At 48.4% G+C, this 25,570-nt stretch overlaps 2 protein-coding genes across 5 annotated transcripts in view; one reads left to right on the top strand and one right to left on the bottom strand.

Annotated features, from left to right (window-relative positions):
* SGSH (N-sulfoglucosamine sulfohydrolase) overlaps positions 1-25,570 on the top strand; it is a 291,535-nt gene that overhangs the window by 100,324 nt on the left and 165,641 nt on the right. The gene's annotated exons all lie outside the window — the stretch shown is intronic.
* RPTOR (regulatory associated protein of MTOR complex 1) overlaps positions 1-25,570 on the bottom strand; it is a 110,886-nt gene that overhangs the window by 19,174 nt on the left and 66,142 nt on the right. For 2 of the 4 annotated variants that reach the window (XM_057414226.1, XM_057414225.1), the window contains exons 16-26: positions 24,795-24,986; positions 23,207-23,347; positions 21,245-21,362; positions 19,844-19,984; positions 19,257-19,415; positions 13,689-13,807; positions 13,270-13,338; positions 9,402-9,505; positions 8,280-8,463; positions 6,393-6,503; positions 410-515 (exon numbers count right to left, since the gene is read on the bottom strand). In XM_057414226.1, coding sequence (XP_057270209.1) covers positions 410-515; positions 6,393-6,503; positions 8,280-8,463; positions 9,402-9,505; positions 13,270-13,338; positions 13,689-13,807; positions 19,257-19,415; positions 19,844-19,984; positions 21,245-21,362; positions 23,207-23,347; positions 24,795-24,986 — 1,444 coding nt within the window. The remainder of the gene's footprint in view (positions 1-409; positions 516-6,392; positions 6,504-8,279; positions 8,464-9,401; positions 9,506-13,269; positions 13,339-13,688; positions 13,808-19,256; positions 19,416-19,843; positions 19,985-21,244; positions 21,363-23,206; positions 23,348-24,794; positions 24,987-25,570) is intronic. The other 2 variants (XM_057414228.1, XM_057414227.1) reach the window with 1 other exon arrangement.

The raw sequence follows: 25,570 nt of genomic DNA, 5'->3' as shown, positions 1-25,570 counted from the left end.
CTGCTTCATGGCTGCTTCCCCTCCTCCTCCAAAGCAGTCACTGCTCTTAGGCTCCCCTGGACTTGGCATGGTGGCCAGCCTGGTGCTGTGCTCTGGCTGAGTGCTCTGCTTGTGACCCCCATGCTGATTTCTAACACCGTGGTTAAGTTTTCAAAGGGGAAGGCAGAAATTTGACAGTTGAAATGGTCCCTCCCTGATCTGGGGAACAAATCAGCAGCTGAGAACGGAGAGGTGACTATCAGCAAAACACTGCACAGCATCACCTCGCCTGCACATGGGAGGGAGAACAGGCTCTTCTTCCTCTTGAGTCACTATTAACCGGGGGCTTACAGGTCAGTGCCCTGCCTAAGCGCCGTGCTCAGAGCTGAAGGAAGCTGCTGGCAGTGTGGGCAAGCAGGAAGTCACTCACCCTTCTGGATGATCTTCTGGGCTTGCTTCCTGACCCGGGCATTGCGCAGGAACCGCCACTCTCGCTCCTTGCGGATCTGGCTCTCCAAGTCATGCTCCTCTGGGATCTTTCAGTGTACCAGCATATTCACAACACAAAACAACAGTAACCATCAAAACTCCACGAACTGCCTCTGTAACACACACTCCTACACGTGCATGTCAGACTCAGCCATAAATTCTTTAGGCTCCAAGCCTGAGGCGGTAAACAGAGGAGCTCACGAGACCTTATGTTATTAAATACTTGAGCATCTTCCTGATCTAAATCTTCCCCACCATCTGTAATCTCTTCTCATTTCCTTTTGCTGTCCTATATTTTGTCTTTAAGTCGTAGGCACTTCTCCAAAGTGAATGACACAGGGTTTCTGAAGAACCAAGCACATTCAAACCACCCGTGGTTGTAACACACAGGAAGCATCTCTGGATCAGTTATGGGGCTGAGCTACAGGACTCTGTCTAGCTTCTTCTGATGATGGCTGCTCCGAAAGGAGAAACTCTTGAAGGAGGGAGACACAGAAGACAAAGTCATTCCCCATTCCTCACAAACACACTTTTTTTCCCCTGAATACAGCCTTAAACCGTCTGTCACTATCACACTGTCCTCAAAATGCACCACACTTTGGAAAACAGCTACTACTGAGATGGGTTTCTGCTTCTTTAAAAGAAATTCAAAAGAAGAAACCCACCCTCCCCCTTCCCTCCTGGCACAAGCACCTCAAACCAAACCAGCACTATTTCATTTTTTCAGGCCTACAACATCTATTAGAGAGGCAATGACAGATGACTGATAATGTAAAGCAATAAACAAAGCAAAGATAAAATACATCAAAGGAGATGTGAGAGCGGAGAGGTTACACCTACACCTTAATGAAAATCCCCCTTCTCTGGGAATAAATTAAAGACAGACCTAAAAAGCCAGGGGAGGAGACGGGAAGGAGCAGAACAGTAAATTCTGCTGCAGGCACCAGGGGCTTTCACAGTTTAGGGCTAAGAAATTCACAGTTCTGCAGTTGAGCAAAGTGCTCCTTACTCCAGCAGATAAAGAACAGCAGATTAAAGGAGTTTCTGGGCTCTTCAGGTCTGAAGGAAAAGAACTCTTCCAAGGAGGCTGAGCAGGCAGCTGTTTTTATCATCTGGTATCAGTAATAAAGATTCCTCCTCTAACGAGATCTCCCAGGGTACAGTCCCCAGAGGCTGTAGCATCAGCAGACCACATGTGGCAAGACAAGCCTCAGACACCAAATGACTGCAGGATGAAATGCTCTGGCAGGAGGGAGACAGCAAAAGTCCTTTTCCCCGCAGAGCAGCAAAGAACAGATGATGTCTTTAGCTGGCCACTTCCACTTTTTGTGCCCGGGCATCTTCCTGCAGCACCTGCAACTCACATATGGCCTCTGCTTCCACAGTCGTCTGTTTGCCATCTTTGTCTTCCTCTTCTTCCTCCAAAGGTGTGAGCAAAGGGGAGTTCCAGATGCTCACCCAAGGATCACTATGCTGGGATGGGGTTACATCCATGCAGCATCTGACATGCAATTCATATCCGTGCAGCAGGAGAACACTAAGGGCATATGTTTAAGTCTTGGCTTTGGTACAGTTGACTCAACCAAGCACATTCTCTGTGCCAAAGGCTCTGCAGACGGGGGATGTCATCACCTTGCAGCTCGTAAGGGAGGCTCCTGCAAAGATGCTTCCTCCAGGATCCGTGTGTGTCCAATAGCTTCCTGCAGGCCCAGCTGGGATCACAGCTGAAAACGCCCAAAATACACTCGCTGAGCAGGAGACATTATTCGTGGTGCCTCCACTTTGGATACAGACCCTGGGTCTCACCAGTCCTCGTGTCACCCTCAAGATGATTGATGCTGGTTGAATTTGGTGAGCAGACAAGTTCAAAGGGGAAAGTAAAAGGGCCTGAGCCTGCAGAGGAAGAAACCTGGCACGGTTCAGTGATACTGCAGAGGGTCACAGAGTTTTGAGAGAAGAAAACCACCAGGAATAACACAGAAAAATCCCTATGGGTCCTTCTAAAGTGTTAGCAGAGAGTGAACATACAATACCCTTAACGGAATAAACTCTGTTGGACTCAGCAGACCCCTAAAAAGTAACTGCACCCTGGCACAGGTGCTCCACACAAGTTAAGTGGGACACAGGCAATTAGTGTACCTGTGCTCAATAGGCAAGGCCTGACTGGCCTTAGAGCCTCACTGCAGTGAGCAGAAAGAGCATGAAGCAAAACGCAGCCCCTTCCTCCATGTCCCTCTGCCTGTGGGGGAGAACTTGTCAGGAGGGAGCAATGATCTACGAAATGATGAATCCCACAGAACATGTTGTGAAGGAGCTTCTGGTAACAAACAAGCCCAGGAGTATGTTGGGATGTGTGCAGCAGGGAGCTGTGACCTCCTGCCTGGCTGCTGCTGGCTGGAAAACCACAAATTCTTATTCAAAAGAACTCTTTAGGTTCACCATTCATGTCTTTGTCTCCCTCCCAGCCAGCTCCTGTTTAGGCAGATGGAGAGTAGCAAACAGTGCAACATGACGAGGATCCTGACATGCCACCAATTCCCAACGGGTCCGAGCCTCCACTCGAAGAGAAACCAGTCCTGATACTGAAACCTCCCCCCACGCAGTGTCATCTGAAAGCCAGCGAAGCTTTTCTTCTTTAACACTTTGTGTCTCCCCCTCGCTGCGGAGGCCAGTGTTTAAAGCAGGGCAGGGAACTCAGTGGATGGCTCCAGTGGTACATCAGTTGTACCCTGGTTGAGGTTACTGCAGCAATTGCCCAAGGCTCGGTTCTCTACCAGGGCTTTGAACACGGGCCAAGACACAGCGCTGGAGTTGAGGCAGGGATTTATCAGGAAGGGTTTCTTATGTAATTCTCACCTTCCAGGATCCTCACCAGCTCCTGCCTGCATGTTCTGCCAGTCCTGGAAATAACAGATGCTGGCTCCCGCTCTCCTCGGCTCAGGGCTTCCTGACAGCTGGCAACAAGGCTTTCCTGTGCCTCTCCAGCCAGGACCGCCTGTGGTGAGCAGAGCAGCCTTTGCCACAGGAGCTTCCAGGAAGAGGACAGACTGCAGGGAGCAGAGCTGGGGTAGGTATCTGCTCTTCCTGCACACGACGCAGCGTTTCCCTTCTCTGTTTATTTGATTAGATAATAAATAAATCCAATTTGGTAGATGGCTTGAAACTGAGCCAGTGATTTACACTGGAAATTAATCCCTCAGTCTTTCCAGTGAAAGCATTCTCAGAGCAAGGGCTATGAAGCAAAACTAAATTAATAAATTAAATATGACTAAGATGCACTCACAGTCACTTTATGTTTATTCATTACAGGGATAGTTGTCTTGCCTTTCCCTGTTTATGATGGTAGGCAGCATCTCCAAATGAAGTGCTGAAATTAAACATCAGTGTAATCTTTTGCCATCAGGACGTGGTAGACTTTACTCTTTGCCTTTTTCCTGGGGCTGAAGTTCCCAAATGACAGCAGCCACCAGCCAAGGGCTGTCTGTTCCTTGTTGCTGCAGGAACAGGGATTCTAGGAAAGGAGCAGTCTGCAGAAACCCAGCCAACCCCCATGTTCCTGCCTGTTACACAAGCAGCAACCAAAGCCCCTCACAGAGGGAATTCTTCCTGCCCCTTGCACACACACCCACTCCAGTGAGGACGTTACATATAATCCCCTGTTAGGACAGGATAACACACATGTTTCTCCACTTAGCCTCTTAAAGCTGCTTTACAGAAGTAATGGGGAAATCAATTCTCTTCCCTGTCTTACTAGGAAACACGGATTTCATTTTGCTCAAACTTCACCCAAATCATTGCTGTTGAGGACAGTCCGTGCTCTGAAACCTCAACCCCAGCCAGTGAGTACTTCCAAATGCAAACACTTAGAAAACTATTAACGGAACCATCACTGTCACACAGGCTACTGCTACTCCTGCTATGCTAGCAAATGCTGAAGAGAGAGGCCCCTGCACATGTGGGAGGCACAGGGGTGTACCCTGCAGTACCTTAACTCTCACAGCGGGACACTGAACACCCTGGCACTCACTGGGGCACAGGGACACCTCGATTTCCATGACTCCCCCTCCCTGGCTTCTGTGAATTAGTACAGGAATGCTCCACGTTTTGTCCTTAAAGTAACTTCCTCCATTTTATGCACATGAAGTAGTAACCCCCCCCCCCCCCGGAGCTCCCCACCTACCTACGACAGAGCCTGAAGTGCTGTCTACCATGATTTACTTCCTTAATAAAACATCCCTCTTCACTGGAAAGAGCTTTTCTTAGAAAGCAGACTAATGTTTTTAATAAGAACCATCCTCCTCCTCCTGTACTCTGCTGGACTTGAATCAAGACACCAAAACTTGATGAGAGAAGCCTTGGCTGGAAGCCTGAGCCAGCACCAAGCCCCACAGGCCAGGCATATGTCCTGGTGAATTCTTCTTCTAATGGTATCAGAAGGGAACTCATTCCCCGTGCAGCTCAGGAAGTGCCAGGCAATCTCTTCACCGTCTCGGCTTTCCTCCTGGTGATCCTCTAGAGAAATCAAAGCTGCTCAGAACCCGGCTGCCATGTAGCTGCTTTTCTGATGTTCTTAGGGGCAGTCACCTCCCCAGCGATCCCACATGCCTGAAGAGTGGAGGAGTGGTGATGGATGGCGCAGTGGCAATTCCTGGATGAGGCAGCACATAAAATGTACTATTCCTTCATTAGTAAGATTTAGGTATCAGTGCTTGGATGCAAACATCTGCTGTGGAGTTGCCCAGGTAATGGCATTAATACCAGCTGTGCATTATTATTATTCACAGAAATTGCAGTACCTCCAAGAAATTAAGCTGAAAGTTCTGTTACAGTTTGTGCTGCTTGACTCCCAGGGTACCTGGAGCCCTGCCTTATCGTGTTTGAGTGTAATAAGGGAAGATTTACTGCTTGTTTTGATTTCACACTTAAAACTGAAACCTGATCTTTGGCTAAAAGATTCTGGGAATTTAACAGTTTCCCCTTCCAGTCACTGATGATCTTTGCCTATCTCTCAAGAGCTCTGGGCTGGTTTTCTTCTAGAACAAGGCTTTGGTGTACCTCCCACTTCAGACAAAGCCAAGTTAGTTACCAGAACACACTCACTTAGGAAAAGAGCTCAGTGAGGATCTGTCATTCCACCCTCATTCTTTGCCACAGTAGCACTTGATGTTTAACTTTAAAACCCAACAATGATGCTTCCAAATCTCCCCACAGGCACTCCTGTGGATGTCCCATCATTCCCCCTTTCTCCTTTTTAAGTTGAAGATGTCTACACAGGGTGCCCCTAAGCAGAGCAGGGCTCTGAAGTCACACATGAGAGCACAGAGCCAAGGCTGGCTTCAGGCACAGGGTACGCCCTGCGCCAGTGGGGTTATGGGGCCTTCAGCCAGGATGTCAGACAGAAACCAGCATCTCTCCTCCCCCAGCCCCTCTCAGCCCTTTCTGGAATAAAGAACCTTCCTCACTCCTATTTATATAAAAAATCTATGCATTGTTACTCTAATACAACTTCCACTACATAGACAAGCACATTTCAAACGAAACAACTCTGCCATGCAACCTGCAACCATGCAAAACTGGTGGGTCTGGGTCAGCTACAGAACCTCCCCTCACTGCTACGCTCTTTCTGGAACGTCCCCCATGGGGTCCAGGGCTTTGTTCTGAACTCTTTCCCTGTAAATACACCTCTGCCCCATCTGCTACTAACTCTTGGTGACCTCTTCCCTCTCACTTCACAAGCACAGTGGTCACGCAGCTCCCCAGAGCAGCATGATGCACCTGAGTCCATTCCTTTCCCTCCCCAGACTGAAGGAAAAGGAAGGGAAAAAGACTTAGGAAAGGCTCTAGCCCTCGCTCAGGACAGCAGCACTTCTCAGGGGCTGGGTGCCGCGACCCACAATGTATGCACAGAGGAAACAGAGTGTTACCTTCATGACTGGCTGAGCAAAATACTTGGCACTCCAGTCGCAAAACCCCGTCTGCACTGTGGCTGAAATGAAACTTTTGTGCCCAACGGTGTCATCGGCGTCGTCAGTGGTCTGCCCAGAGAGAGAACAGGACATCAGCCCCTGCCCCTGCCGTGCACACGCCAACATGCACACACAGCAATACCCAGGATGCCTTCACCACGTCAGCAGGCGGAAAAAGCTCAAAGACCTTGCCAAGGAGATGTAATTCTGTACATCTAGCGTTAAAATCTGTCACTACATTAGCTCTCTGGAAACGTGCAAATTCCCTCATCTGCACAGCACAAGGCATAACCAGGCCAGCGTATGAATCAGGTCTGAAGCATCAGTGCATCATCAAATTGAGGTCCCAGGATGAGTTTCCTCACAGTCTCCCAAGCATCTGGCATGAGAAACAGTGGAGTAGCAAAGATGATTCAGGATAAAGCAGAGCCAGACACGGCTTCGCACCAAGGGCAGGTGTGGGATGAGGATGTTACAAAGCACAAGACACCCAAAGAGAAAACAAAGTATGATCCCAGCTGCCATTCCCATGGGAAGTGAGGGTGTTCATGAAAAGGCTTCAACATTTTCTTCTTCACAGAATTGATTCTCCACCTCCAGAGGCTTCCATGAGAGCACTCATTAAGGAAAGGCAGAAGTGCCAACATAAGTGAAGGGCAGTTACTGCTCAGGAGTCAGAGCACCTAAAAGCTGCACTGTTTGCTTGCCTGGTGGAGTGTGGTGCACACACAGCCTCCCATGGAAGAGTAACCTCCCATGGAGAGAATCAGTCTCATGGAGAATTAGCTCCCATGGAAGAATATTACAGAGTCCTTTCTATTGTACTGGGGGGAGAAGAGGAAGGTCGATGTCCTCCCTCCATCTGCTTCATGCATTAGCACAGCAGTAGAGCTGACTTGCTGCCGTTTCTGTTTCCTCTCATCCACAGAGCCAGCACCAGGAAAATCCTGGAAACGTGCTGAAGCAGAGGGAGAGGGTGACACAAAGCTCCTGCCAGATGGCCGAATCCTCAACACCACTGACCACCAGTTGGGAACAGCCTCTGTCTTCAAGTGATTGCCACAAGCACGTCCGAGTGTGCTTGGACTCAACGTGTTCACCTGACATGAGCCACGTGAAGGTGACATTCACATCGTTTGTGCATTCTAAAATCTGACTGATTGCTCTACTTGGCACCACATCAGCTCTTCAAGCTTCCGTGAACGGAAAGCTGCCCAGTACCTGATGAATCTTCAGAATGCTAAAAGGTATGCAAAAGGTATGCAAAAGCCCTGTTGGCTTGCTCTGCTGCAAGGAGGAGTTGCTGCTCCTCCCAGAGGGGCTCTCAGCTCTTAACCTACCAACTCCTTTCCAGCAGAGCGACCCATAGGGGGTTATTCTTTGTCTCCATCATCCATAGTGAAGCAGGGCTGCTAAACACAGAGCAGGTGCAGGCGGCTGGGAAGAAGGTGAATACTCCAGTGCAGAAGCACCTCTTAGTCTTGCTTGAGGAATGCGGGCTTGCATTTGCTCAGGCTGGAGGAAAAGCATCTGAGGGTCACGGATCTGACTCTGTGCTATCATTCAGGCAGATAAATGTTTGTGAAAGAAGAAGCAATCAACTGTGATTAAACATTTCTTGGTAGCAGAAGTGAATAATGCCCTATCAGAAGCTATCAAACAACATTTATCCTGAAGAAACAAAATTAACCCATTTTTATTTTACAGGTTAGAAGGAGGTGCTCAGGAGCTAACAGCAGCGCAAAGCAAACAGGAGGGCTGTGGAAACAAACCACAAAGAACAGAACATGCCAAAAAGCCCACGGAGCGGGGAAGCAGCTGGATCTGAAAGGGAAGAGTCTTTACCTGCTCTGGCCCTTTGTCAAACATCTTCCTTGTCCTGGGGAACTGGTGGGAGTGGGGAGTGTACTGCACCCCCACGCTGCCGACGTTGGCGGGTCTGACAGAGGCCATGTCCCGACTGACTGGCTGCTTTGTCACATCGTTGGTCAGGCTGGAGCTGCTCGTACTAGTGGTTGGAGGTGACCCTCTAAGGAGCAAAGAGAAGGAAAGGATTCAGGTATCCCCGGACCTGAGACTCTTGCAGGTGAATTAAGTCACTTTTACTTTGTTTCTCCTCATAAGATTTATACTTCACTGGGGAGGCTGGAAGTCCTGTGAGCCCACAGAAAAGCATTTTAATTTACTCGTGAATTGGGATTTATCTTGTGGCACAGTTACATTATAAAACCAGAAACCATCACTGTGCAGTTCTGGGCCCTTCATTCCAACTCTGAACCTTACTGGTGCACACTGGCTACAGGGCTGCTACATCCAGTGAAGCACTGGCACAGGGTGCCCAGAGAAGCTGTGGCTGCCCCATCCCTGGCAGTGTTCAAGGCCAGGCTGGACACAGAGGCTTGGAGCAAGCTGCTCCAGTGGAAGGGGTCCCTGCCTGTGGCACAGGTTGGCACTGGATGAGCTTTAAAGACCCTTCCAACCCAAACCAGTCTGGGATTCTATGACCTGAAGTGCGGTGTTTGCTCTTGGAGAGCAGGTTTTGGGAAAGAATCAAACTTTCCAGTCCTAGCTTTGCCCACACCATTATCCCAATTCCCCTGCAGTTTAGACATGGCTTATTGAACATCAGATAACCCTGGCTTTTGTCAGCTGAAAGGGCAGAAAATAGATATCAGGCTTCAATGGGAACTTTGGGTACCACAGAGGCAGAGTGCACCAGTAAAACCAGCAGGAGTTAGCCCATTCTTTCAGTTCATCTTCAGATAACTAGAGCAGTTTGTTACTCTTGTCCTGAAAAGAAAAACTGGAAGAAAATCTCTGCCTTTCCCTATAGTTTTTGTTTCTGGACACCCTGCGGTGCTAAAACAAGAGGTTATCCAGACGTTCAACCAGGATGGTTCCTGGTGACCAGCCAGGAGCACTTGCATCCCTATGGCAAAAGCACTCGGAAGCAATGCTGCTGCTTACCCGACTTGGTGGATGTGCATGCCCTTGTTGGTGGGGCTGGCAGGGGCAGACTGAGTCAGCGAGGAGGTGTCGAGGATGCGCTGGGGACGAGCATTTACCGTCGCCTGGAGAGAAAACACAGAGAGTCCTGAGGAGCCCCGAGGCAGCGCCAGGCGCGGTGTGTCACAGCACACGGGCACACCGGGGGCTAGGCACGGTTAAAGCATCTCATCACTGTGTGGGGGTGTTTCAAATGTGGATGAAAAAAGCCCCCCTGCAGCTCCCAACACGTAAGATGATTCTTTTTTAGGCAGAAAACACTTACCACAAAGTACCCTTTTGTGACGGGGAAACAGCTCTGACTAACACATAAACCTCTTGCCTGCATCAGCTGCGGCCTGCTACCTGTGCCAGCACCTCAAAACAAGGGGCCATGGGGCAGGGAGGAAGCCCAGGGGTTCCCCTTCAGCAACCAGCTCTTCCTCCCACCTCGCAACCCAGGGCTGTGATCCTTAGTGAGGCGATTCGGTCTCTTCCCCCACGTAACAAGCAATAGGATGAGAGCAAACCACCTGAAGTTGTGCCAAGGGAGGTTTAGATTGAATATTAGGGAAAGAGTTTTCACCAAAGGGCTGTCAAGCACTGGAACAGGCTGCCTGAGGCAATGGTGGAGCCACCATCACTGGTGGGATTTAACTGACTGCAGATGTGGTGCCTGGGGACATGGGTTAGCGGTGGGCTGGGCAGTGCTGGGTTAATGGTTGGACTCAACGATCTTCAAGGTCTTTTCCAACCTAAACAATTATAGGATTCTATAATCCAGCCTCAACCTTCCATTAAAGCAGCTGGATGAAGCAGCCTGGGAGGAGGCCCTTAATTATTTGTGATTTCAGAAAGTCTCAAAAGGCCAACACTGATTACTGGGTCCTTTTTGCTTGTTTTGGTACACACAAAAAAGCATGGTTTGGATCTTTTAAAAGCTCAGGCTGGGAATGAGAGTTGCACCATCCCAACCTGCACCATAAATACAAATCCCAACACAGCCACAATCTGTGTGGGAGCCGGTGGTGGCTGATCAGCCCATGAGATACCACGGTGCAGTTCACATCCAGGAAGCCTCCACGCCTGTGCAACCTACTCACCGGCTGCTCAGAAAGACATCCCCCTATTTAAAGAGCACGGGAGCTCTCCCACAGATGAAGATCTATATTCACAGCTCCACTAAAGAAACAGAATAGGACTGGTCGCATTTGAAAACAAAACCTGTGCTTGAAATTCATGCTGTGCCTCACAAATAACTATTGCACAGATGCAGACTCATAGCCTGAACACTTGCACAGTCACGGAGCTCACAGCACAGGCCCCACTTTTCACTGCAGGGGATCAAAAAGCGTAGCAGCATTTACTCACACTGCCCTCAACGTGCTGTCTGATCACCCATCGGGGCAGCCCAGCTACATGACAAACACCTGCCTATCATAAGACATGTGTCAAAGCATACAGCCTCGAAGTGCTGAGCTCGGCAGCGTTCTGAGCTGAATGTTCAGTGCTCTGAAATGGGAGCTGCAGTCACTGACCCCAGCTCATGTGCTCGGGGTGTTGGCTGAGGAGCACAGTGCTAACAGGCAGTGCCGGACAGACTGCACTTCAGTTGTGGCACCATCAGAGAACTGCAGCTGTCCAAGCCTCAAAATAAAGCCTCATTCTCTGAATCTTTTAATAGTTAGAACAAAAGGTTTAAACCCCTAAAATATTCATGGAATGGTTTGGGTTGAAGGGACCTTAAAGCTCCTCCAGCTCCAACCCCTGCCACGGACAGGGACCCCTTCCATAGAGCAGCTTGCTCCAAGCCCCTGTGTCCAACCTGGCCTTGAACACTGCCAGGGATGGGGCAGCCACAGCTTCTCTGGGCACCCTGTGCCAGAACCTCAGCACCCTCCCAGGGAAGAGCTTCTGCCTAAGAGCTCATCTCAGTCTCCCCTCTGGCAGGTTAAAGCCATTCCCCTTGGCCTGTCCCTGCAGGCACTTGCCCATAGCCCCTCTGCAGCTTTCTTGTCGCCCCCCTTCAGGTACTGGAACACTGTTATTCAAGTGCTTTACTTCACCTGAAGCAGTAGTTGTGGTTTAAGCAAGAAAAACAACTTTTGTTTTTATTCAGTGATAAAATTCAAACAAGAGAATGGAAAATTCACTGTTGGCACCGGCTCCGGAGGACCCCAGGGCCCGTGAGCAGCACCCAGGCTGCTCCCTCGTACGTCCAGCAAAGCTCCATTAGCACCAAGGAGAGGCCTCAGGATACAGCGAGCAAAAAGTTTAATTGTTCACAATTTGCATTATTATCCCGTGCATCATCAGAGCAGGACAACGGGTCTGTGCTCACACCAGCAGAGCAGGAGCTCAGGCTGGAAATCCTGGCAGCGCTGCTCACCGCAGGAGCTTTGTCCATAACAAAGCGAATCAAGGCCAGATCACAACCTGGGATCTGAAGCCTTAACTTCCACTTTGATGGGCTCTTAACAGGTTCGTTTGGTTTGTTGGGGATTTTAAAACAAAAGAAGCCTTTTCAGAAGCCACCTAAGCCAGGTGGCACTGGCAAGAGCAAAGCCCATGGTATCATGAAGCGCACAGCAGTGAACCCACAATACAGTCAGCTGCCCAAACTGCGTGTTTAAATACTTTCCTCATGGATCTTATGGCTAAGGCAGAGAAGAACAAGTAAGTTTTGCTCGCTGAAGCATGCCTCTGGGATGCTTCTTTTCTTGTTTTGCAAAACCATTTGAAGAGCTGCTGCCTTAGAACGCCAGGAACAGAGCAGCTGCCTTGGAAGCAGAGCATGAGATGCAGGATACCCAACACTTGAGCCTCTGGACTCCATCCAATACCGAGATATTTAGGACCACACTTGTCAGAATCAACACAGAATTTACCAAATCAACCATAACATTCACTGTGGGTACTACAACACAGTGCTCAGGAGTCCTGCTGGTTAAGCAGACCCACACAGAGCTAAGTGGAGGCACTGCAGGGCACAGCAGCATCTGTGTTAACACTGAGACACCTCCTTCCACTAGTGAGGAGCTAAGTCCTGGAAAAGTATTGAACATAGCAAAAGCAGATCTGGGTCCTTTTTATACCCCTTTAATCCCACAGTAGCAGTAACATTTCAAATATACAAAACTGAAATAATTCCATGCGCCTAGAGCAGAGAGGGGAATCCTGTCCTTTCCTTATCCACCTTAGACTGGCATCTCCAGCTTGACAGTGCTTTGTTGTACACCCGTATCATCAGGGAAGGGCTGACCTCATTGCCCCACTGTTAATTCTCTATCCCAAACCCCAGACTTCACCAGTCACTGACAAGTATACTTAAAAACAAAGAGTTCAAATAAATCACTCTTTTCTCAATAGAAAACTAGATTTAAAAGCAAGAATCTCTAAGGCAATTAAATGGTAGTGCACAATGCTGGCATCTCTTACTGCAACTTCGGCTGAGAAGCCCAAGTGTGAAGATCGAGGATTATTGACTGGAGATCATCAGTAAGAGAAGTCATCTTGCATTGCAATGGCTCATGGACTTGATGCTGGAGCAACCAGAAAGCATGTGGGGAGGACTGCGCTCAGCCAGCTTTCCAACACCACCGAGTGGGGCGGGAGGAGAGAGGCAGCTGGTGAGAAGATGTTCTGGGGTGGCCTGGTGCTTCGTTTGAGGTGGAAGGTGAGGGTGCTTCTATAGCTCCCAGGCTGGCAATTCTGAATCAGCTGTGACGGCAGCCTCCAGGGACATCTTGTCACCCTCGGAGGATGAAATGTGATGAGGATGGTGGTTTAGGTGGATTAGGCCTGGGTTGAAGAGGTGAGTAGTGGCAGGGGTGTCTGCATGCTGACTCACATGTACTAGTTCACCTGGGTTGGAGAGCCGTTGTGGCTTCAGTCTGCAGGCCAGTCCCACTTGCATAATCTAAATCAGTTTGCAAACGGATAATTGAATGAGGTATATTTAAGGTTTCTCCCAGGGACTGATCTAGATAAGTAGACTTCTAAACAAGACCTACTGTCTAAGCTCTGCACCTGACTCATATCCTAAACCAACCCCAGGCCCTCCCCCATTGATTTCTTTTACCTGATCAAGAGTTCATATGAGGTCTTATCATCTTGAAACATTAAAAGCTCCTTCTGCAACAGATCCAGACTGAACTGGGCAGAGCCCTCCAGAGCACCCATTCAGCTCAGTCTGCCTACACTTTGCCTAAGCATGAAGAAAATTAACACACAAAACCTCATGGCCACACATGAACACAGAGGACATACCTTATAGGCAATACTGTTGAGGACCTTCATGGCCAGGTCGGAGACATCGGGGTAGGGGTCAGCAGCCAGGTGAAGGAGCACTCTCCAGATCTGGGTATAAACACTGTTGAAACTCACACCTAAGATAACAAAACACAAAACAAAAAACAAAGCCCCACAGCACGTGACAATCCATCGACTCAAACGCTTTGATCTTATGTGAGAAAACTCATTAGAACCGCAAGCATCACAATGACATCTAAGAAAACATCAAGAGAAGAGCTCAAAAAACACCCTCCGTGGGTGCTTCATCTCCATGTTGTCTGTCTTTGTGAACTCTGCAAGGGCTTGTAAAATGAAACTGGGAGGAAGCCAAATGAATTAAAGGCTACCTTCAATCAGCTTCAATCAAACTGCTCCTTTTCTGGGCTGGAAAGGACAAATGGATCATGCCTTTGAGTTTCCTGACCTAAAATACTAACCAGTACAAACCCACAGTTCCTGGCCTGTATTTGTATTGTTATTTTGATTGCTGTTTTAAGCATTAAAACTCACCTTCAACATTCAGGTTTTTATACAGTCTACAAGGTTACCAAAGAGGTAAATGTTAAAGCTGAAGCTGCAGCACCGGCACCTTTGTGAAGCACTAAGTGCAACTCAGTCCTTCCTATTGACATTTGTATCAAGCCCTCAATTTGTCACTGAATGAGAATACCTGGTGCTTGGTATTTCAGCAGAAGGGACTGACAGATTCAAAGCACAGGTCAAGTAAATAAGCATTTGCCACAACTGACACAAGTCAGTGAACATTTCAGTTTGCTGGTTTTAGGTGAATCTTTAAGCTGTTCTTTCCTCCAGCCCTCACAGTACCTAACAGTTGTGACACCGTCGCCTGGGGGCTGAGCCATTTGGACAATACTGAGGTGGCCACACTAACAAGAAAGGGAACTGAAACAGGGATTTCAGATGAGTCACAATCAATGGCAAATGACAGATCAAGCTGTTACTGCATTTCCTTTCATGTTGCTGGAGGCATCTAAATATAAAGTGTTAAGTTAGGAAAAAAAGGGCTCCTTGGTCAACAAGCAGCTTCTCACCTGGTATAGCTGCTAAACCCAATGCTCAAACCCACAGAAAAGAGACTTGGAGAGCCCAGATTTAGCTCTGGCTGAAGAAGGCAGGTAGCAAGGAGTACAGGGGCTGCACTTCACACGCTCGTCCTCGTCAGCCAAGGGAGTCTTTCTTGTGCCAGAAAAACTCCCCAGTGTGCGAGCAAGCACTCTGAAACACAAAGGCAGTAACCCAACTCCATCCTCTCATCTGATCTGCAAGGAAAAGGCTCTCTTACTCAGCCGACTTCCAAAGGACTTTCCAAGTGGTGGATGCTGACAGGGATTCATGCAGAAATATCAATGATTTCTGATGGGACCATTATGAAGGTGGGGGCTGCCTACACCACAGACCGCTATAGCTAACCCTAACCTTCCCCCACTGGTGAGATACAGGGCCTGACCACATTACCACAATGTTAAAGCCAACCAGAAGAAATGAAGAAGTTGATAATCTGAAAAAGCAGTAACAACTGTCAGGACACAGCAGACTCAATGGGCACTGATTTGTCCTGTTCGGTTCATGCCAGCAGAGGACAGAGGCCAAAGGATACAAAATCAAGGCACACATGAGCTGGGCACTACTGAATGTGCAGATCCCGGTTGAGTTTTGGCTTTGGTCACATCAGACAAAAGTCATGCCTTTTTCAGAAGCTCTTTATCCATGTTTAAATAAAGACAGTATCAAGACACAATAAAGTAAGTCCCTGCTCGGAAGAGGGGTTAGGCCTCCTAACCCTAAGGATGGTGACACAAAGCTCATCCCCTCCAGGCTTCTGACCATTTGAGTTTTATTTCTGCAGTTGCCGTGTTCATCCTGGAAGTGTCTATTGCCAGGGACAGAAAAAGTGGAGGGGGAAGGATAAAAAACAAGAGAGGGAGAGTGATAAAGTGCTACAAGCTGTGGGAGTTAAAAAACTCCACCATCACTGAAGCAGCAGCCAGGTAATGACATTGGAGGCTTGCTCAGAGCTCTGCCTCCCACATGTGGTCCTGCGCTGAGCTAGATAAGGACCAACGGGAAATCTGCATGGACTGATTTCTTTTAAAGCCCTTGAAAGACAGTGAAAGGAAAGGGAGGGAAAGGGAGAGCAAGAGGGTACCCACTGGATTTTCCAGTGTCTCAGATACCACCTCATTGGTGACGCAGTCATGAAGGGAAAACAAGACCATTTTTTATACATCTGAGCGTCATGGAAAAACCAAGTGAAAGCAGAACTGCGCCAGTGCAATTCCTCATGCACCCGCAGCCTTTGAAAAGAACAGAGGGAATTTCTACAAAGGCATCCCGGGCTCCGAGCCGGCGCTCCAAGGACCGGGCCTTTCTTCTGCCATCCTCCCCCCACGGTTAGTGCTGTTCATTACATCGCTTCAGCCCAGGGACGCATCTAACGCGGCTCCAGTGAAAACCTGAGCACACGTCAGTGGGATAATGGAAGGCAGCAGAGGTGGCAGCAGGAACAGCAGCTTCATTTCATGGAAGGGACTAGAATGCAAAAAGCCAGTCGCAAGACGCAAACAAAGAGCCGAGCAGGGGGGACGGGGAGTTAATCTAAGCAGACAGCTCTGTAATTAGTCAGGCTGATTCCAAGCCAGTTAAATGGACCTTGCAGCATAGATTTACGTTTACAGAATGATTCCTCTCTGCTAAGAATGTCAAAAATAAACTGCCTGCTTTTGCCAGTGACTTTGATTTTCTTTGCACATGCAAAGTTCAATTCAGCAGCAAGCACCATGCAGCGCCCCGAGGATGGGGCCTGGCTGAGGTCCTGTGGCCAGGTCACTGAGTAGACTAAGGGTAGAACCACGCTGGATGCAAAACCAAATGCTAATGGTTTTATTTATCCTTCCTGCTTTGCCAGGCTTTGGCAGCATTTCTTTCCAATCCCCTGTAAAAAATCACTGCAGTGATTTTAAGCATCCATCTCTAGAAGAAGGTGCAGTCTGTTCCCACCCAGCACAGCAGCAAAACCTGACCAGCTCCTGTGCCTGCAGGGAACAGCAGCTTCAGGCTGGGATGCCGCGAAACACAGTTGACATCCTTCAGACCAAACGGTACCCAAGGACTCAGGTATCTGTCTCCCATCAACACTAACCCACCTGCTTTGTAAATGCGTATCCCCCACTTCCCACAAGTGACACAGAAGGTCCTGTGAGAGCTACTCAGATGAAATCCTGATTGCTCCCTGAACTCTACTTCAGCAGGAGTGGACACAGGCCATTCCCGACAGGAACACTAAATCAGCATTTCTTGTGCAGCCCCAGCAGCCTGTGAGCTGCTCTCTCTGCGCAGGGCCATGCAAAGGGGCTCCTGCAGGCTCTGACCCCATTCAAGGGGCCAAGCCTGAGCTTTTTCATGTTCCAGCAGAGACCAGAAGAAACTCATTAGGAAAAAGAAGGTTCCCTCACAGAGCAGCTCCCTCCGTAGACCAGGGCTCTCACAGCCAACATGAAAGCAGCCCACCATGAGCAACATCTACATCAAGCTTCCATTTCCAAAACCCACTCAAATACCTCTATTTAGTTACTGTGCTAGTTACTATTTATCAATACTGGTTGACCAGCTACTTCTCATTATGTCTCTGCATTTCAACATATAGCCTGGTGATAGAGAAGGAGCCTCTACCTGTCCCAGCACTCACTCTCTTACTTGCTGCAACTCACTGTTCACCTACATCTCTTGCTCTCCTCATCCTCACTGCAGTAACTTCTTGTTGTGTTTCTTTGAGGCAGCTCTTCAGGATGGATCCTGTGACGTGGCAAACAGGTTTCTGCCCCCAACCTCTGCTGGAAAAGAGAGCTATTCCTTGCATTTCACCACTCCTAGATTTATTTTCCTCCTTTGATCATTCCATAATATAATCTTTCCAGCAATGCTCTCTGTAGGACAAAGACTTTAATCATGCAGTTTGGATATGAATAATCAGCCTCAAGGTATGCAAAACCCCCATCTGAATTCCTTCCCTTTTCCTATCTTGAAACTAAACTAAACTGAAAATTTCCAGGACATCAAGATTAATGACTAGCTGTATGGAAAAAGCAGCAAAGCTTAGCTTGGCTTCCCATCGGAACTGATGTCTTTGTTGACTAACCAAAACTACCTCTTGCCAGCTTGAAAATGTGGGCCAGAAATAAATGTCTCTTCTGGTAATAGGAGTGTCCAGGGAGAGAAGAGCCTGCCAGGAAACAGCGCTCCTGGGCTACAAGGACATGTGGCATTTAGGGGGTCACTTGGCCTGCAGTTGGCCAAGAAGCTGTTTGTAAAGTGATATGAGAAGGAATGGAGAGGTTTTCCTCAAGTTGATGGGAAGTACATTGAACGATGCCAGAAAAGTGGATAGAACGATCCAGAACAATCCCTTTAGCACTATGTTCCTAAAATCACCAGAGAGGAAGAAAGCCCTGAACATCAGTGAATCAACCCTGGTAATGCAAAGTACAGAACATAGCACAAAACTCTGCTTGGAAATGTCTACTTTTATTATTACAGACCAGATTTCTGGTTTGGTTTGAGTCTGCCCAAAGCACCGTTTTCACTGCTCTGCCTCTCAACTACTTGGCAGAGTCATTTCTGCAGAGCCAAATCACCATTACTCCTTCCAGAAAACAGAGCAGAGCAAAACAGGACTTTGGGCAAGACAAGTCTATGACCCAGGTGGACCCTCTCCGAGTCACCCAGCTCCCACTGGCTGTACAGCTCTATTTTAGTGCACACTAAGGATTTAAGGAAAGGGGTTAACCTGAGCCCGGGCTGTGCAGCAGTCACAGCACTCCTGAGGGTGGCTGGAGCTGTTGGCACCTTTCCCTGGGGAGCAGGAGAGAGCAGGCTGGGAGATGGGGATCCTTCAGTACATGAGAAAAGCCTGGCTTTCAGCAGGCAAATGCTGGAGGTAATGGGATTCTGTGCTAGTTATGAATTTTAAACACTTCTATAAGCTCTGTCGTTTCCAGCTGGATGTGAGCTCTTGATTGAATAGGAATGAGGGAGGCTTTGGAGAACTGCTCGCAGTGTTTGCCTAGGGCTCCCTCACTCATCTCCTGCTCAACTCCAGCTCTTTTCCAACCGTGCCGTACAGCTCTTGTGGGACACGTATGAGCCATCAACCAGGCACCAGAGTGCACCAGTGGAAATGAAAAGTCAAATTCTAACTTAAGATGGAGAGAAATTTCCCTGAATTCTTGTCATACTTTAGAACATCAGGTTTCATCACCTACAGTCAAAAGCAAATGAACTGATCAAGTTTCTAATGAGCATATGATTTTAAACTGCCACAGGGGCTCAGGAATTACAATCCCAGAATCTTTCAGCTCTGGAGAGCTGAATCATCGTCCCTTCTTCCAGAAAACACATAGAGGAAATTAACGTTTCTATTGCTAGGAGGAATTCTGTTGGAGTAAGACCTGAGATCCAAACTTTCCACGAAAGCAAGCGTGTGAAGAAAGGCGACGCCAACCAAAGGGCAGCAGAGTCTGTACTCACCTATTAGTGAGTTCAGAGAAGAGTAAGAGCTGACTCGTCTCATCTTGTCAATGGTCTCAAACGAGAGGATGTATTCTTCATTCTCAGGGCTGCCCAAGGTGCTGCTGGCACTGCTGCTGGTGCTGAGATTCCCAGGAGAAAACGCAACAGAGCTTCCAGCTGCCAAAAGGAAAGAGGGAGATGCTGACATAAGACCTAGTGAGAACAGGTTTCACCTTGGTAGAACGGCTCTTTCCTAAACCCTGAAACATTCAGTGAAGGTGTAGGCAAATCCACAACATCCCTTTTAAATACAGAATGTTTAAATCCAGAGCAAGCATCAAGGGGTCAGAAAAGATTCAGTTAAAAATCCATGTATATTAGCGAGCTGGAAAGCACCTTTGTGGTCCACAAACACTCCGAAAATCAATGCTAATGACCAGAAAACTGAAACTAGTTATGAGGGGGCTTCTCCTGTAAGCCCTTGGAGCTGGCAGCTGGACAATCCGGGCTGAAGCGCTGCTTTCAGCTCGTGTCGTCTGGCACATGGAATTGCCGGGCTTGTATGAGGGGTGGGGGGAATGAAGGCATTTTGCCAGGTCTCTTACATTCTTCATTCAAGCTGAGGTTCTGCAAGGACTTGTTCAGGTTGCGAGCGGTGGTAACTGCGCGGATGTTCCCGTAGGAGCTGACGGACCTCAGCCTGGGCGTGCATGGACCATCCCGCACCGGTGTCAAACTCCCACCCTCTGTGGAGGCAAAATCCAGCAGTCGGAGATGGAACCACAGCACCATAACCTCCTGGTTATTTCCCAGCAAATATATCACTGACATACTACCAATATGAACACAATGTAGTCATTGCCCATTGGGCTAAACCAGACTGAGGTGTGACAAAGGATTCTCTGCACACACCATCAGCACAGAGCCCATGTCTGTGCTGTCCAGGCTGTGATTTTGTCACGTCCAATCAAGCCAGGTGAGCTGAGCCCTGCCAGGGCCCGCAGACAACCACGATGACTCTTCCCTCCAGGTCGCTGCTGGGCCACTGCCCACACACTGCTAGGCCCTGCTGCTGCAGCAGACACCATTCAGTAGGCAGCATCTGCAGGCTTCTGTCTGCTTCTGCTCATTACATTTTCACATTATAAAAAGTGTTCTGAAAATTCTGGTTTCCCGACCAAATTTCAGGCCCGTTTTCAACTCATATTTTGCCCATGACCTTATAATTTCCCAAACTCTCTCATTTTCACTCCCAAATACACAAACAGGCTTCAGAGTAGTGGTTTTATTTCACTGCAGAGGAGACTGCATTATGGTGGTGGGGCTGTTGCTTCCACTGCATCCTACTTATAAATACTTCAGGATTCTTTTGGATAAGGAAAGGCAATATAGTAACTGTATGTAATGTTTTTTCCTGCAGCAAAAAGGATAAATGGGGAGAAGCTTACTTTCCAATATGATTCAGTTATTCAGAAATAGGGAGATTAAACCTCTCATTGCAGAGACAGCACATGGTCTTGTCTCCGAGCTTCCATTGCAGCAGTCTTACTATCCTTCAAGATTTCCAGTGCACAGAGCAAGGCTGGTTCTTTGTTACGTGGTGAGGCTTCTCACAGGGTCAATGGGACACCTCAAGTGTCAGGTATAATTTGAGGGGAGGAAAAGGCTGGTAAGCCTGTGTGCTGCTTTGACAAACAGACTTCAACCTTGATCCAAAGGGAATCCCTTTGAATTGACAGGGTGTTCAGTCTCTGCAGCCTGCTGGTGAACTCTAGCTGTGTTTTAGATGGAGACTCAGCAGAGGATGCATTTCTGCAGTGCAATATATTATAATGCTAACCAGACATTAGAGCTCCCCACTGTGCCACTCACCTTTGTAGCAACGATGCTGTTTGATAAATCACCACCAGCAAGAATTTCATTGTGTTGGACAAACTCCTTAAATAAAAGTTCCCAAGCACTTTCAGACTATACATTTCCTACCCACAGGAACCCAAACCACCTACCTGGGGCAGCTGGAGAAGGGAGAGGGTAATTCTTCTCTTCCTCCATGAACTGCAAGGCAACTGTGCAGAAATTGCTCTCATACTGAACCACCAGGTGACTTAAAGCCACCACCAGCTCCTGTGGAAAAAGCAGAAGTGGGTATTTTATGGTTATGTAGGTCAGAAACAATGGAACAAAGGGAAACATGGGACAATATGGTCATTATTATTGATGTTATTGGGTGGCTATCTAGACTAATCATTCTCCCTTCACTTCACAGGGATGAAAGCCCTGCTTCAAATCTAATTCTAAGTCTTTTATACCTTAGCAGGCTCCCACTGCTCTCTGATTTTGCCCAATACTGTCAGAGTGATGCAGTGTCACAGAAGTATTGAACTGGTGATGAGCACCCAACTCCCTCAGCTCCTGTGATGCCCACATGCAGCGTGGGTGTCTTGCAGAGCAGTGCTGAGCTGAGCTGAGGATCTGTGCCCTCAGCTCCTGGGGCACAGCCTGACCCTCTCCCTGTGCTGCACAGGCAGAGTGCTCGTCCTGCAGCCTGTCCTGCATCTGCTCTGAGCTGAAGGAAAGAGAACGTGACAAGAGGCCCCTGGGGACATGGCTCAGCTCTTCCTTCAAGAGCCCCAGTGTTTGAGTCCTGCACTGAACCACGCAGCCTCGCAGTGCCCTGCAGCGTCAACACTACGGCGCTGCCTGCAAGGGATCACCAGCCCCTTCATGTTCATCCTCAGGGCTGCAACCTGAGAACCTGAATTACCAGGGGAGGGTAGAGAAGGTGAAGCTCAGACCATCGGTTAAGTACCATGTGCCAGGCTCTTGAAAACAGCAAATGGAAGAGGTGGAGCTGGCTTTGGCTGCTGCTCTCTGTTCAGAGGACTGATCTCCAAAAGGGAGATTTATGACTCTCCAAGAGCACACAGTGACGTGCAGTTCTCCTGAATTAAACTGATTAAATGCTGGAGCGAGACAACAGAAATTAATCCTCACAATGCTGGTGACAACTGTCAGGGTGTCGATGTTCCAGTAAGTAAACACAGGCACTAGGACACCTAAGAACACCCACAGAACAATCTAGAATGTCAAAAACTACTTAATGCACCACTGATGGACAATGGCAGGCACATCAGAAAGTGTGATTCTCCAGAACCTGGAGCAGTCTGTCACTGTCCTTACGGCCTCTAAAAGCAGCAAGACCTTGTTACTGAACAGAGCTCCCAGGTTCTCTCCTCAGCACTCTTGTTCCCTCCCTTTTCTTCCCCCAGCACAGCCAGACTCCATGTTTCTAGCAACACTATTACTGATTCATTTAGAACCTGAGCTCCTGTAATGTCAAATATTGCAATCAGAACAGTAATCAAAAGAAGAGCATTATGAGAAGAGAAGCCCAGCAAGACTTCTCAGAGGTCTCTACACCTGAAAAAGTGAAATTGCTCGTCTTCCTTACCCCTGTCTTCACATTCTCTCTAAGTAAAACAACAGGATATTTAAATTCCCACAGAAATCTGAGATTGTTACTCCTATTTCAGGCACTTGCTTAGTGGAATCGAGCTAAATCAGAGGTCCACTGTTAAACAGCAGAAACATTTTGATCTCAACAACCATCTTGTCAACACCCGGATACTACAACATGCTCCACTTGTGTTACTCCTGTCACTAGGCTCCTTCTGGAATGTAGTATGTGCACTGAGAAAGGGCAAGGGGATAAAGCAGCACCCAGAAGGCTGCTGCTAGTGACCTCCCTAAGCATGAATGAGTACGAGGCTCAGTGCCAAGCAGAGCCACAGCAGGGGCTGATGCTGCTCTTTCTGCTGGTGGTGTCACTTGTGTGTATCACTTCTCAGCAGGAATGGGAGTTAAAAGACTTCACGACAAAGCAGATACTTCCAAATGAGTCAAGCTCATGGAAAAGCCTATTAAATAACGCATGCCCTGATACCCCTATGCCACCAGCCCTGCCGTACCTTTCGAACCATGGGGCTCCCATCATTGATGAGCTGGGCCAACATCATGGCCACGTTGTGGTCAATGGTGGTGGAGTGATCGGTCCGTTCAGCAGAGTTGCCCACAAAAGTTCCCAGTGCAAAGACTGCAGCACAGCGAACCTGAGCGACACAAACACTCATTAGTATTTCCCTCGTCTCCAGCCCAAGGTTTGCCAGTGGGATTGTTTCATCCCCACAAAAGGCATCTCTGGAAACCTGGACTACTGTGTCAGGCACAGTGAGGGTTAAAGGGAAGCCCGTGGAGAGTAAAAGCCAAAACAGATTCAGTAGAGCACTGAGTTTTAAGCATTCACAGATGCAGGAGTATATTTAATTTCCCAGAATACTCAGTGACCTTCCCACGGGTGCTTTTTCCAGTTGACATTGCCTAGAATATTAATTAACAGGAATAAAGTAGATGAGGAATTACTGCTGGGATGTGAATCTTTAATAGGAGTTCTGAACTAGAGTCTTTGGCTAAGGGCTTACAGAAAGATAGAAGATGATGGAAAAAGCAAAGGAGGAAAGAGTAGCTCAAAGCAGGATGAACTTTGCCAGATCAAACAAGGAACAGAGGGCTCAGCTGGTTTGGTGATCTTACAGCTTGCCTGGGCAGAGCCTGCAGACAGTGGGACATGGTGCAATTGGTAACTGGAGGATGTGCTTTGTGAAGTAGAAACACCCAGCCGGTGTCTCTGAGTGGGTGTGCGGGAAGGATGGGTTAACCTGGCCTTCACACAAGTGCTTATAAAATGGAGGAAAGATGGGGCCAGGGAAAGGAGGTGGAGGATCAGAGAACCCCAGACTGGTTTGGGTTGAAAGGACCTTAAAGCTCATCTGGTTCCAACCCCCTGCCACAGGCAAGGACCCCTTCCACTGGAGCAGCTTGCTCCAAGCCCCGTCCAACCCAGCCTTGAACACTGCAAGGGTTGGGGCAGCCACAGCTTCCCTGAGCACCCTGTGCCAGCGCCTCAGCACCCTCACAGGATGCAGGACAGAGCCTGAGTGTAGAGGGGAACCTCATCTTTACTCGCTGCACGTTAGCAGCGGTGTTTATCTCCAGGCTGACTTCTCCCACACGCGATGTAATTTCACCAGGGTCTGCCAGGCTCTGTCAATCACCGCACATGAACCACTTCTCTCTCGGAGAGTTTGTCACAAAGGTAGAACGCATTGAATTAAAGATGTATTTCCACACATACCAGGAGGACAGCTCTCAGGCTTGGGCAAAAAGACCAGAGGGTTTTTTGCAACACACAGTGTGTTTTGGGACCACATTCTTAACAAGTTTCTGATATGCAAGTAAGCAAAACTTATGGAGTTCCGTAACTTTGGAGCCACGAGCCCAGGACTCCCAGGCGGTATGAACCCCCCCTGCATTTCTGTGGTTAATTCTCCGGCAGGCCTTTTATGATTTACATCACCTAGAAGAAACAGCCATAAGAACCTTCTCTGAACCACACGCAATGGTAAGGCTCTCGAGGCCCTGGTTCCGCAAGTATTTCCTTAGCCCTCTGCCACAACTGTGACAATTCCAGTGGTGCCCAGTTGAAAAGTGGGATTTTACCTCAGGAATGGGATCCGAGAGGAGGCTGTAGAGCTTCTCGTGAGCGCTGTCCCTCACACCACACCACCTGGCTGAGTCAAAGTTCTGCCAAATGCGGCCCAAACAAATGGCCACCCACTGACGCAGGAGAGGATGTGGATCATTCAGCTGCTCCAGGCAAATAGCAATCAGGTTTCCTTGAAGGCAAGCTTCCTACAACACAAATCAATGCCATTTATTTCGGATGGCAGCTTCCCACCTCATCATCAAAAGAGATTATTTCTGAAGTAGACAGGAAATCGAGAGAAAATAATTATCTGGTGGTTGTATATTGGTTTTGTTATAAAATACCATCTGGAAGCAGCGTGATGGGAAGGTCAACTGCACACTGCTAGAGCTGGTTAAGTAACTGAGTAACAGAAATGCTTCCTGTAACGCATAAGGCCTGTTTTTTCCCTTGTTGGAAATACTCCTTGCACCTGTCAGAGCCCCAGGGTTTATGGCTCGCTCCATATCCTTCCCAAGAACTTTACAACAGCCCTCGAGCTCCCACTTGACAGGAACCAGGCACTATTTCTTAGTGCGCTGCCTGGAAGAGTACTTGAGTGACTTGTGTCCTTAACCTCCATGTCCAGGTGCCAGGCACATAATGTGTCTGTCACACCTCCAGGTCAATCTTTCTTCTAATCCACACAAAAAGAACATAAAGCAATCTTCTAGTTCAGTTTTCCAGGGCAGGGTTGTGCTTTAATACCTGTTTATCAAAGCCAAGGCACAATGCAGAGAAGAGGCAGGAG

Source organism: Pezoporus wallicus, unplaced genomic scaffold (assembly GCF_028554395.1).
Source record: "Pezoporus wallicus isolate ANWC-B61680 ecotype Strahan unplaced genomic scaffold, APGP_CSIRO_Pwel_v1 contig_11546, whole genome shotgun sequence".
Taxonomy (NCBI): domain Eukaryota; kingdom Metazoa; phylum Chordata; class Aves; order Psittaciformes; family Psittacidae; genus Pezoporus; species Pezoporus wallicus.
Note: the sequence above shows the minus strand (reverse complement) of the source record. Positions and strands in the feature narration are given on the sequence as shown.